The sequence below is a fragment of the Micropterus salmoides genome, unplaced genomic scaffold (assembly GCF_014851395.1).
Source record: "Micropterus salmoides isolate LMB-PRFRI ecotype aquatic unplaced genomic scaffold, ASM1485139v1 Ms_hic_scaffold_17, whole genome shotgun sequence".
Classification (NCBI taxonomy): Eukaryota; Metazoa; Chordata; class Actinopteri; order Centrarchiformes; family Centrarchidae; genus Micropterus; species Micropterus salmoides.
Window position 1 is genome coordinate 17,336,379 of NW_024040817.1, and position 14,201 is coordinate 17,350,579.

A 14,201-nucleotide genomic window follows, 5' to 3' on the forward strand; every position below is an offset into this window, starting at 1 on the left:
ATTCTTAAAAACGTGACGACTTTATGATAATTTAATCTTAGAACAACCTGGTCAGATCTGGTCATGAATGACTGGCTGTTGTATGCGAAGAGAAAATGCACAATTAGTTTGGACTGTGCGCTAGACCTACTTGTCATTTCCTTTGAATAAGAGAGAATGTGATCCATACTATGACTAAATTCAAAGTTAGGTGCTCATTTCTGAATGAATATCTTGGCATTGAGTCAATCCAGTCAGCCATCGGTGTGCCACTGTGCTCAACTTTAGCCTATGATGCATTTCACTTGTTGAGTGGTGTTTCTCCGCTATCAAGACACAGACACACTGTAATTTGAACAAGATGAGCATGATGTTAACTTCTGTCTGCTCTAATAATCACATAACTCCATATGGACCATCCTAAATCCCAGCTTAGATAATGAATGTCAAACTATTCACACTAACTGACCGCGAAGATGTTTTTTCCCTCAGGTCCATATCTCCAAATAGGCTCTTCTCACAGAGGACATCTTAATATTGGAAAGCCTGAAGTGCAAATAATAAAATGAGTGATGGCTGAATTCCATTTAGCTGCTTCAGTTGTAGAGTCCTGGTATAGTGGGTTCTTGAGCCATTTAGGTTATTAGTAACACCTGTGTCAAAATGTCAAGTTGAGAAAAAGGTCCAGGTTGTAGATTATTATATATTATGTAGTTTGGATTACTTAACAGAAAAAGGAAGAAGAAGGAAATTGGTCTAATAGGTAAAAATACCATATTTTAGGAAGTAGATTTTATTGCTCTTTTTATATTTTGTCTTATCTGTGCTTTTGAATTGTAATATTTCTGTTTGTATCAAGTGTTATCTTTGAGATTACTTGTATTATCAGTTAATTTTCATTCCTGTGTTATGGCAAACATTTGGACCAACCCACGTGATTTAAAGACAGGGCTTTCATCAAACATAAAAAACATCCAGTAATACACATAAAAGTCAGTTACAACATTCTGTGTACTCGCAAATACTTACTATAATACTAATTTCAAATAAATTGTACTCTGAAAAGAACTGCTTAATGACCCAATAAATAAATCCAGCAGCAGACATGGACTCATTTTTGCTTTTTATTATTCAGAATTGAAGACATGAGCCCATGCAGATCCAACAAGAGGACGTGTCTGAATGGGAAGCCATGGAGAACAGTCTTGAAGTGATTCTAATAAAATGAGACGTCAGCCATGGTCTGGTCCTCAGCTGATTTTCTCCTTCGATCACATGAGAATCTTACAGCTTTTCAGTCACATCACACATCTCAAATATGGATTTGTTTGTGTCATGCCTGTATCGTCCAGAGGTGGCTGCTCTTATTAGAACCACTTAGCTACGGCATACCGTGGTAAAGATGAATAAAACACAAACACATCAGTGAGCTCACGCTGACTTTAAAGTGCAATTTCATTTTTAGCTTTGTTGGATTTGCAAAAGCAGTGGGTATAATTCACACAGGGACAATGATGAAGGGGCCAACAAATAACTACATTATCGACTACAGTATTAGTATCAAATGGAAAACTACTTCATGGTACATGTATTTCTACGTCTAACAAGTTGTAGAATGCACTATTTCATAGTCTGAATAATAACTCTGATTTAATGTTTTTCTTCTGAAAGCAAATACTACTTAAGAATTATTGGGAAAAAAATGGGATTAGGTATATCTAATATTATTTGTTTCATTATTATGTCTCAAAATTTTGCCTAAATACTTCCAGGCAAAAGACTAGCTTTATATGCTGTGTCTTGATTTTGTGCTACTATGCTAAGCAAAATCAGTGCTTTAGATTCCCATCCATTGTTCATAAAAAAAAAAAAAAGGTCACCAGCACAGTACATATCTCAACATGATATCACTGCATGTGCAAATGAAATGTCACAACATAGAAAGGACCGAGGAGTTACATCATAACGTCCAGGCAAACCCACGCACGCACGCACACACACACACACACACACACACTCACACTCACAGTCTTGTACATGCTGTAGTCTTGCACGTACAGCATGTCATGCCATCTTTATAGGAAAATGCCCTCAGTCCAGCTAAGTTAGCTCAACTTAATTAAAAGATCAGATTATACACCATGATCCATGTAAAAAAACAACTAGACAATATAAGACATAGACGATGCTGTTGCAGCTGACACACGATGGAAATAAACACACTAATGCTCACCCATTTTAGATTTTACAGCATGTGTTTTGCCTTTTTGGTGAATCAGTAGTGTGAGAATGTGTAAAACATTTTTGTTTGTGATAAGGGCTTCACTGGATAATTACATTAATGCCAGCCTTCCTTAACTTTTGCGATCTTGGAATAGACAGAAAAGGGAAAGGAGGGCAAATTGGAATACTGTGGTTAAAATCAATGGGTGAAGGTTTTCACTGGCAGTCAATGGATTACAGGTTTACAGACAGTGTGTTACTTGGATACAAAAGGAGGATGTAGTTGTTATTGGTCAAGGAACCTTTTTCCAATATGATTTCCTGCAGGACAAGCTACGTCAGCACACAGATTATATTTTATCACAACAGGACAGCCTTTCAATATTCACTTCATTTTCTCTCAGTTTTCAACTGTTATACAAAAAGTCATACAAAAATACCTTGACTTTACATTCAATGAAGGACTTCGTCAATTTCTGAAAAAAAGTGCTCTTGCATAACTGATCGTGCATGTCGTTCTCCTTCTCACTCTCTGTCCCGCTCTCTCTTCAGGTAGTTTGTTTCTAGACAAAGACCACGAGGGAGATTCACAGTATTGGGGGTTAACAGTTGGTGGCCAGACCGATGCACGTTTCACTCAAAGAAAAGTGCAAATTATGTTGGGACAGAGTGTTCAGGGTGTGCAAGAGTTTAGACGCTGCCAGGGGACCGCAGCTTGCCAAGGGGGAGGGTTGGTGGTGGCGGCGGCTGGGAGTGGATGAAGTTGCTTCGATACTGTCCTTGGGGGAGGACAGAGGAGACGAGAGAGGGGACGAAAATACGTCACAGGGAAGGGGGGGTAATGTAATCTAGGGTTGGCAGGAATCCAAACTGAGACCAGCCTTTGTTTTTTCTTGTTTTTCAACATGTTCCAGTTAGTGTTGGGGGATGCTTGGGGTATAGGATCCAGCAGCAAGGACGTCTCTCATGCCTCCATATACTGGGGAGGGGGCTCCTTCGGTGGTATGGAAATGGCCTCCTCGTACGGTGGCAGCAGCACCTGAAATGTAACAGAAAACCAAAAAATGGCTCAGTCTAAATGCATACCTCAGATTTATCTTAATCCACTCCGATAGCCTTGTAAGAGTCATGTGTCATAAAACGTTTTCGGCGCTTTCAGCTGCATCTCAGTTTTCTTCAGCCCACCACCTACAATCCGAGTGCAGTGAATAATGTGAATGAGATCATAAACATAGAACACATGGGAGACTTACAGGTGGCTCCTACAGAAACTATATAACTTTTCAAACAAGATAAAAACATATTCTTCCTTTTACAAATGAAAAGTTTAACTTATAAGCAATAAAATGCACCATAGCTCAATTCAATATATTCAGGTGCTGATGCACCCTTGCTTTGTCTGGTATGACCACCAGCTTACGGTGGCTAATATTAGCCAATTTTAGCAAACTTCACATACAAATTGATGACAAAATCACACAACGTTTTAGTTATTATTCCAAGTTTCAAAGTCTCACTTTAAGCTGTGTCCAAAATACTGGCATGTTTATTCACTATTATTTAATAAACCAGACACCATGACCTTAACCTGTGGAGGCAGCAAGTACTAGCCAATCAGAGGCAGAGCTGTTGAAAATCTGGTGGGGAAAACAAATAAAGCAGTTCACTCTATAGTGAGCAGTATATGAGATTTTGCATCTCTAAAATGTAGCGCAGAAAGTAGTGTACATGCCATGGACACTGCTTTTTTCATTCAACTGATTTCAGAGGTCAGACTGCCTTCTCTCTCGCTCTCATCAGTGCTCTTTCTCTGTATATGGTGTTATAAAACCAGGACTGCCGCTAATTCAGTGAGAGAGAGTGAGAGAGAAAATGTGCTCCGAGGGAATAAAACAGTGAAACAGCCAGGGAGGCCCGGCGAACACATCACAGGGAGGATTTGAAATGAAGCGGACAAGCAGACAATTATGTAACATGTCCAGAAGAAGAGAGGAGGATGGACAGCAATAAATAGAGGAGAGGGGGACCCTTGTACTTTTTAAATGGCATTCATATAAAAGCACGGCAGATAAGCAGCTGGGTACTTGATGTTCGAGGCAGTGAAAAGCCATTTAGACACAGTGCCGGCTTTCTAATAGTAAAAATAGATGGAGCACTCTATTCATTCAGCGCAGTGGGTGGAGAGAGGGAATGCAGTGATGTGACCATGTTGTTACTATTTGGTCCTTTTAACCTGTGTAAACCATGTGCCACAGATATTTGTTGCATTTAAATACTTCTCTAATTAAAATTCACACAACTTGTGCTGTGGCCTTCACTTTGACCTAGTTGCCTCAGGTGTTTGCCTCATGTTTTGTGTATTCTTGGTTTCCTAATTAATTTGAATAAATATTAGATTTATATAGATATAGTTTTTTTTTTTTAAATATATACACATTTTTAAACTAATATAATAGAATAAAATAATAGAGCTAAAATAATAGAGCTTATTTTTGTGTCTTACCAATAAGAGTATTTTATATTTTTCTTATTATTAACAAATCCCATAAGAAGACCAAAAACAACAATGAAGTGATCCTGCTAACAAGTATTGCCTGTGTTACTAAAGTCTCATATAGCTGTTTCCTCTGTCCCATAGACTTCCACTCTTAAAAATACATCAGTGAGGGAGGGCACAGTTTATTATGTGTCAATCCCACTTACACTGTCGTGGTGCTGTACAAACCTATTAAAGCACCAAATGTGTATAAAGCTGAAAGGGGTCTCTGACAAATCCCAATTTAAACCTGTTTTAGCAACTAAGCTAAAAAGTGACCAGAGGTTTACTTGTGGAGTGAGCGATTCTGGAGAAATGACAAATGCCATGATATCAGGCGAACAACAACACAGCAAGTAACGCAACTAACGTTAGCTAGGTTGTGGGTTAGCAAACTGTTGCTTCAGTTGCTACTGTGACGCTAACATGTAGACAGGACCCAGGGCCAGCAGGCCAGACAGTGATACCAAATACTCACCACTCTCCTGCTACTATAGCCAACATCACAACAACAGTGTGTCTTGCCAAACAAGAAAGTAAGCTGAATCTCCGAGGGCAAATTTAACGTTACCTGACCAAATCATGACCAAATCATGGCTGGAATGGGTTGATTAACGTTACTGTTGTGTGGCGTTGTGTTTATTTCACCTTTAGAAAGAGCCAGGGCTGTGTACATACACCAGATTTTTACTGCAGCGCACACACAGAATGGACAGCTTGCGGACCGTGAGGAGATATTTGTGGAATTTGACAAAAAGATATGTATTCATAGTTTTCAGTCACATGACATGCGCGGTGACAATGGAGGGCAAAACAACGGACCAACATAGCGGCTCACACCGCGACTCCCCCGTAGAGACGCCGCCAAAGCAGTCAAATTTTATTTGGATCACCTTTGAACTTAAGAAAAAGAAAGTGCAAGTTTTGGGCATATCGGATCCGTATAACATTACAACCATCCAGCATTTTGGCAACGCAAAAAGTAACAAACTCAAACAGTGTATCACTTGCATAGGCCTACTGGTTGGCAGGCAACGGAAATTAACGTATTTTTGCCCTCCAAGGGAGGGAGCGTTTTCATTGGAGTGTGACGTCACGTGAAAACTAGTACTTTTGGAAAATCATCGTGTGCCGTACAGCAATTGTCAAACCAACAAACAACTATGATACCAACAACAACATCACCATGAGTGATCTACATATTATATAATAAGGTGGAGCAGCATCCTCACACGCAGAGCTACTGGTAGCACAAATATGTGCAAGCCCGGTTTGCACCCTATACTCTCTGCCTGATGGTAACAGCTCATATACACTAAATAGGGGATTTGATACATCTCTGATAATTGCCTGCCCTTTCCTCACCAATCAATACTCACAGGTCATCTCCATATACAATATTACTGGGCATATTGACTATCTTTTTCAGTTTGTAGTACCACACCTTTTAATATTATTTAGCCTTTTAAAAAACAATTGCTTATACATTTGTGACTTGTTTTGTGTCTTTAGTTGGAATCAATTGACTCAAGACTGAAATTTAAATTTAAAACTGAATTTGTTAAAATAAAGAATAACACCAGCTATGGATTTTTATTGGTGCTAAAAATAACAAGTTCAACAACTACTTATTGCCTCCATCATATCTGCAATGGCACATATCCAATATTTGCTGAAAGGCCATATGATAGACAGTATGATATCGGACCCTAACGGATTAGCTCCTGCATGTAGTCTGTTGAATAACGTCAGTGTGGTGCGGACCAGGGCCGCGACAACAACAAGGACAAAGTGACAGATGAAGTGCTACGTATTGAGACGACAGCGGGTGTGAGACAGATTAATGTCTTATGTATCACTGTGGAGGATTACAGACAGACAGACAAATGGAAACCATGACCATGCTTAAAGCCTCTCAGAAACCCTCCCAGAGTCAACACCGAGGAGGACAACGCTCTGCACAGCCAGCCAGTCACACCTCAGGATGAGCTATAGCATCTAATAATGTACTGCCACCCACAGTACCAATGTCACCTCACCGACTGTCAGACAACCCAGATACAGTAAACTGCACGGTGATAACATGGACTCTAAACCTAGACATTTTCATTGTACTGTGTACGATACTACACAGTAAACTATTCTATGGGGTCTATGAATTATTATTACTTACTTCACAGTTCTGTTCTACTGATAATCTGCAACCGCTAAAGTGATATGTGTAGGATTTTAATACAAGACAAATAATTAACATATTTTTATAAATGCCTTCCTTATCTTAATATTCAGCAAATCCTGTACATGACTAACTGCAGGTTCTCATTTCTCTCTTTCTTGTGTCATTTCTAATTTGGCAATAATTAATGAATGGTTAAAATACTACACATAGCATCTTTACCTGTACGTGTGTAAGGACTGTTACATGACATACATTTACCATAATTTATGAAGTAACAGAATAGCTAACAGGACCTCACTAACCTGAACCTCTTAGAAATGGAAGACATTTGACCATTTCCCCATTTTATATTAGAAATTTTACTATTAGAATTTGTTGTATATGAAAATAAAATATTTATGTAGACTTAAGTTTTAAGTTATACAAACACTCTGATCTTCTTTTCTTAAAATAAAACAGTCAATAACATTTTATCAATCTATGAGGTGAACATGGTACTTTTCTGTAATTGTAGAAAGTCCAGTGTATGAGATTTTTCTTACTGGACAAATAATGTCCCACACTGAAGAGAAAATCCCTGTCATCCTGCGTTACATAGATTCTTTTAACTTCTCGAGTCTGAGGTTGAGGTTGATGAGGTTATTATATTTAAAAATGAATTACTATTAATTTTTCAGGCTCTAAACTGCTGTTCCAAGCACAATTCAAGCTATATTACCACTGTACAATCCCAAGTCATGCTCATATATATATATATATATATACACATATATAATCCTTACCTTTTACATTTAGAGGCATCAACTCATTGAACTGCAATAGGATAAAAAAGTAAATATAGTCTATATTTCAGTATAGCTCAATAAAACCTCACAGATGTTGAATCTAGCATTTGATACACTGTATTCAATTTAATGTGCTAACCATCGTAATAAAATCAACTTTTCATAGCCTTTATCTTCATCTAATATAATGAACTGTAAACTTATAAGCCCAAACCCTAAAAATAAATAAATAAATTTAGAGCAAATACAATTACATTATAATCAGAGTGAGGAGGATTTTCAGTCTGTCCTTGAGGGCGGATGTGAGAACTCACCGTGGTGTCATTGGTGGTGACATAAACCAGGACCTCCGTGGTGCCCCTGCCGCTCACATATCTGTAGCAGTTCCACACACAGCCAATCAGGTAGGCCTGTCCCAGGGGAGGTGAACACAAAGAACACAGAATGACCTTTAGCATACATTGCCTCCACTTTTTATCATTGATCACTGATGCAGCTTGCTATGATCTCACCCATTCATCAAGGTTAAGGGCGATGACGGCAGAGATGCATCAGATCTTTACTTGATACCGACAGATATATCAGCTACCTTTGCAACGAGACAGGTCAGGATACCCCGTACTTCAATTCAGTTGTACAAATATAAGACACTTTTATGAGTGGGCATTTTGAACAATGTCGCCCTTCTTGGTCATCCACAACATTTTAGTCAAGACATCTCTTCCGGCATCTCTGACCCTCAGTAAGGCTACGTTAGCACTGGGGTTTAGGTTTGTCTGACTTGGCAGAAGAACAGGAGGTTCATTGTGTATGTGTGTGAGTAGCCTGCTGAGTTGGTACCTCTGCCAGCAGTAAGCACAACCGACCAACAAGGAAATCAGGCTGCCTGCTAGCCAATCACTTTACCGTCTGCTGAGTTGACCTCCTCACTGTGATACCAACTCTAAACCAAACTAGGCACCACAGGATTGTATTGTATGCACAATTGTACCCTTAAAACAAGATGCTAGTAATGATGATAATACAGCAGTGGTACAGAAACACTTCAAATCATTGTTTTTAACCATACAAAATAGTGCATTTTATTTTCTTTGTCTTTTTAAGGTTTGTTTTGTCTTTGGCTTCAAAACACCAATTTAGTCTGAGTTTTTCCCATATTGCCCATATACTTTCTATGTCATACTGTGTCCATCTCTTTACTTATCCAACCATCTACATCTCGCTTTCCATCTGCCGCATCCCTCTCTTCTCTCCCCAGCTTCCCTTCTTCCTGCCCGGTTGTATCTGTCATTTATGCCAAGTGCAGTCAAGAGGAGGATGTTGGCTTCAGCAGGAACTTTAGCAGGTGTTGCCTCTGTGCTGAGAGCTGAATGGGTCCTTGAGGTTTCAGACATGCTCCTTTTCCAGGGAACTGACTCAACTATCGTCAATACATGCAGCCCATCAATAAAAATAGACTTCTATTAATTTTGCTTTTCACATTTCAAGGTTCAGATCTCAAGCTCACATCTATATTTGACCTTAAATGCTGAAATTTAAACAGTTCAACGTCCTCAATTTGTGCAACAAAGCTTTCTGTCGGCGATATGACATTTATAACTCTTCTCTCCGTTAGTCCAGCAGTGTATCTTCCGGTGGCTGCTTCCTATGCTATATGCCCTGGCTTACGCTCCGGCTTTGGATATCTGCCAGTCTGACCTTAGAGGAGAAACAACTTGATTTGATTGTACAGATGACTGCAACTTCATGTCCCATCTCGTCCCAGAGCCCCAGAGCATTGCTGCGCCCGTAGAATCATCCATGCATTAAGGGGAAATTAGCTTGACAGGAGTTGGTTTCCTGTTGTCCCTGACCCGCTGCTCTCTGACTGTGTGATAATCTCACGAAGAGCATTGATAATGGGAATGTTCACACTGGCGGATTCATTATACATGCCATATGGTTCATGCTGCATGAGATGTGCACCATTTGAGACTTAATTGCCTTAATCACATGGCAATATCTATAAAAAGGCAGTTCTAGAGGGAACAAACGTTCAGTAAATTTGTGTAATCTGTAGCGATGTGTTTGACACTTCCCTTTTCTATGGAGTTGTACAGTTTTAAACATCATACAAATGGATGCTGGAGATTCAATCACCAAAGCCCCAAAAAGGCTAAAGCAAGGCAGATTGGGAGAATCTGCAGTGATACAGAGACTCTGTGGGCTTACCTTGAAGGAGAGGATGCAGCCAATGAAGATGAGGACTGCAAATACTAGGCACATGTTGTTGGTGGACATGATGTCCTCTTTGTAAGGGAATGTCCCCGGCTGGAAGGGAGGGAGAGAGGTAGAGAGATTGAAACAAAAATCAATAGATAGAAATGTAACACAGAAAGAAAAGTGTCTTTTTTCCACAGCAGCATTTGACAAAACTTGACCTTTTCTAAAACAACCAAGGTGTCTAAAATGGATACCCAATCTACCTAACTAAGACCTGTGTTCACAGCTTCTTTAGTTGTGAATCTGTCTTGTTATCACAAAATTTGTTTAAAAGCGGCAAACTATTCCTTGATTTCAAGCTTTTTGTATTGCACCATTTGACATTATTTAAAGAACAAAAATGGTTCTTACCAGCTGCTGAAGGTAGTCCTGCACCGTGTTGGGATAGACCACCACACTAATGGCTACCAGTGTGTTAAGGGCAAAGTCAAAGATTTGGTAGCAGAAAAATGGAATGATCCAAGCGGCATGTTGCTATGTGGGAGAGATGGAGAACAGATGAAGAAACTCAGGAAGAACAAAAGTTCGGCTGTCTTATTTGAATCTCATTTGTATTGTTTGTTTATTTACCTTGTAAGCACCATATGTTGCCATCCCACATATTAGAATCATGAGTAGGGATATTGCAGTGGCTATGCAGATATCTGCAGAAAGAAAGCACAAACGCACAGAACAATGTGAGAACAGATAATCTAGATTACCAGTGAAGCAGCAAACATTCCCTGAATCCACTGACGTAATCCAAAAGTCTTTATAGGGACATGGATTTTACAAAACAAAAGCACCTTAAGTAACCTCACTATTTTTAGCACCCAATCTACCTTGGACAAAACACAGCACGTGGGTAATTGTTACACAAGAGGTGCTAAATTTGACTGAAAAGTAACACCCCTCACACATTCACATCACAGCTGTGAAAACAGACGGATGAGACACTTGTCAGTGTAGCGTAGTAACTAACAGAGATCCACTGACACAAAGTTAAGATGGGACATCTGCATATGTGCAGTTTAGTAAAAAGGATCCCAGATTACTAAGCAGTACTGACAGTTATTGAACTTGGTATTCATGAACGGTACTGGCTGTGAAACAGTGGAATCAATGCACTGCTGGTAGTCCGAATTATTGGCATGGAAACATAGCAATTTCCATGACTTTCCACAATATAAACTCCTGAAAAACTGAATGCAACTTCTGTATATCATTATGACTGTTGGTGTGCCCTTCCACTCAGCAGCATTGATCAGTACTGTACTAACACTATGTTAAGACCCAGGAAATGATGATACCCTTCCATCTTAATAACCCTTGCCACACACATACCACATATATATATAAACAATACATGCATATATAAACACATTGCCAACTCATAACACACGCCATCCACACATCTGACTTTCAATTTCATGATTTTGTTGCACATGATCACACTACTGACACGTGCCTCTTATGGAACCCATGCAGACACTGTTTCACAATCTTTGACCGATGCTACACAAGCAACGCCGCTCTCTGAGGGGTAAGCTAGTCAAAGATGGCCGCTCTAATCCGGCAGAGAATTAGAGCAGTCGTTTTTAATCAGAGTAGCCAGCGACAGGGTCTGTGGTGTTCCAGAGGCGACTGTGATGATGATAGCTGCTGGAGGGGGAAGCACTGAAAATACACATGCACTCTGATTTGTTCTCTATGGAGCTGAGCCCACTCAGCCATGTCTATGCTGAGAGCAGCATTCTGGGGAATGAAGCGGTAGGCAGAAAGGAGAGGTGTTTAGTCTCTATTTCTTATTTTTTATGTCTAATTTTTTCTGTTAAACTTGAAAAAAAAAAAGGGTCGCGGGGGCTGGAGCCAATCCCAGCTGACATCGTGTGAAAGGCGGGGTACACCCTGGACAGATCGCCAGTCCATTGCAGGGCCACACATTGACAAACAACCATGCACACACGCACACCTAAGGACAATTTAGGGTCACCAATCAACTTAGGCCGCATGTCTTTGGATGGTGGGAGGAAGCCGGAGCACCCAGAGAGAACCCACGCAGACACAGGGAGAACATGCAAACTCCACACAGATAATTAGATGTTAAATTATTAAATTACATTTTAAAAGTAGTGCATTATTAACACTGAGAGGGGAGGAAAATTAGATTTCTCTCTCTGAATTTAGACAACTGCTTTGTGTATACACCTCCTATATGAAATCTTACACTCAAATCATATTAAAATGATCGTGAACTACAGTTTCAAATACCTTGGAGTGAACCTGGACAACCAGTACACTCATGACATCAAGAAAAGGAGCCAACAAAGACAGTCAGTCATCCACAAGCTTTAAGACCTACCACCTCCTCCTCTTCTTGTACCAGAGAATTATTCACCCCCTCTTATTGCACTGCCCTCTTTATCACCAGCTACATCACACACCTACTCAATCATCATCTTACCCTACTGCCCTCTGTGTGCAGGTACAAACAGCACTGAGGCGCAGAAGGGCCCTCTTGGGGAAAAGTCTAATCCCCGCAGCCATAACCGCCTTAAAAAATAGGCCTCGCTGAACTGGCCAGTGTGTATATATGTCCGTCATTGTATGTTGTTGTCTGATGTGTACAGTGCTGTGAAAAGTCTAAACTTGTACTTTTTTATGTAGAACAGGCATGTATCATTGAAGACATCTAATTCAATATGTACCATGTCAGATATGTAACAATGAGGGGGCTAGTTGCACTCACTTGCATCGTCCATGACATCAATGTCAGTTCCCAGCTCAGTGCTGGTAAGGTGGTATCGGTATTGAACTGGGTCATTGAGAGCCGACAACAAGATGAGTAGGACCACTGCATTGATCAGCTGTGGGGGATGGGGGAAGAAGCTCAATGTTAATATTACATTTCATAGTGGAGTTATCCATTTTTACATTCTTGGATTAACCTTCAGAGTTTGGTGATCAGATGGGTCAGAGTTTTTTCTCAGATTTGGGACAAAAGTTATTCAAATGGAAAAGTGACTATAAGTGAGGTAAAGGATTAGATAACTTATAAGATAAGGTTTTTGAATTTAGTTATTCTTTAAGATATGATGCAGGCCAAATGCTGGGTGTGGATAGATCTACTGGACAAAACCCCTAATGAAGCCTCATGAAAGGTCAATTAGGGCCACAATTTATTAATTAGTATTAATAGTAATTATTATTATTTTTATTATTAAGTACTCCATTGATTCTTTTTCAAAATAACCATCTATAAAATGGCAGGAAATAATCAGTCAAATACCAATCAAAAGTTCCTAGACCCCAAGACAACATCTTCAAATGTTTTTGACTCCTGTATGTTTTCACTTTTGGGGTAACACCTTATGTATAGGTAACCTAATCCGTTGCTTTTTCTGGCCTTGGCTCGATTTGACGACTTGGTTAGTAGTAGGGTCAGTATCTAGATAACGCTTACTAAAAGTCAGGGATTTACCAGGATTACTGAACTATGTTTAAAACTGTAGGTTACCCCTTGGGTAAAAACAGAAGCAAACTCTATATTTAACCGGTACAAATGTAGGTCAAATCAAATGGGCTGGGCTGGTGAGGTTATAATTTCAGCACAACAAAAAAAGTGCAACATTATCTTGGAAGGATTATCCATGCACGGCAGCAAACTGTGCAAACATATTGTTATATATGCTTATATTTGATTAATAGACGTCTATATAGTCAAGATATAAGCCTTGTGGATAAATGGTGGCGATTAACAAGCCAAAAATGTAGTTTAAAGTGTGTAACATTATTCTATAACCCGAGGACATCCTCAAAAATGGCAAATCTAAAAATGAGTGTACAAAAAAAACGAAAAACAGCACGGGCTAACTCAGATGCTGCTGTAAGAACTCAATGGCACGTTGTGTTTATCAGTTAATAGTGCACACATTTAGCCATATTTGTAGACATTTGGGCCTGAGATCGAATGAAAAATCTGACTTACCATATACCATACTCCCAGAATAATGGTGCCAGTCCGTACATGGCAGCAAAGGCAGCAGCTCGTCGAGTACCACCGGTCCCACGGCGAAATCATTGTTTATCCTGCTATGAATTCCAAGCTATTTCATGAATGCTGCGCACACTGAATTATTAGAGGCTACAATGTCCTTAAAAAATAGAATATGTAACTAAATTGAAGTCCTCTGTGCTAGACCCGCCAGCGTATGTTTGGAACGATGTGCGCCTGTTTCTGCCAAGTGGACTTCTGGCG

At 39.7% G+C, this 14,201-nt stretch overlaps 1 protein-coding gene across 2 annotated transcripts; it reads right to left on the minus strand.

The window, feature by feature from the left end:
• Window positions 1-1,089: 1,089 nt before the first annotated feature.
• On the minus strand, window positions 1,090-14,201 carry laptm4b (lysosomal protein transmembrane 4 beta). 2 transcript variants are annotated; one of them, XM_038724598.1, is made up of 8 exons: window positions 13,932-14,201; window positions 12,693-12,810; window positions 10,535-10,608; window positions 10,316-10,438; window positions 9,914-10,012; window positions 8,017-8,112; window positions 7,700-7,730; window positions 1,090-3,241 (listed from the first exon to the last, which is right to left on the minus strand). In XM_038724598.1, the coding sequence occupies exons 1-8, from the start codon at window positions 14,022-14,024 to the stop codon at window positions 3,117-3,119; spliced, it is 759 nt and encodes a 252-aa protein (XP_038580526.1). In that variant the 5' UTR covers window positions 14,025-14,201; the 3' UTR covers window positions 1,090-3,116. The 2 variants fall into 2 exon arrangements, with proteins under 2 accessions (XP_038580526.1, XP_038580527.1); XM_038724599.1 differs by lacking the exon at window positions 7,700-7,730.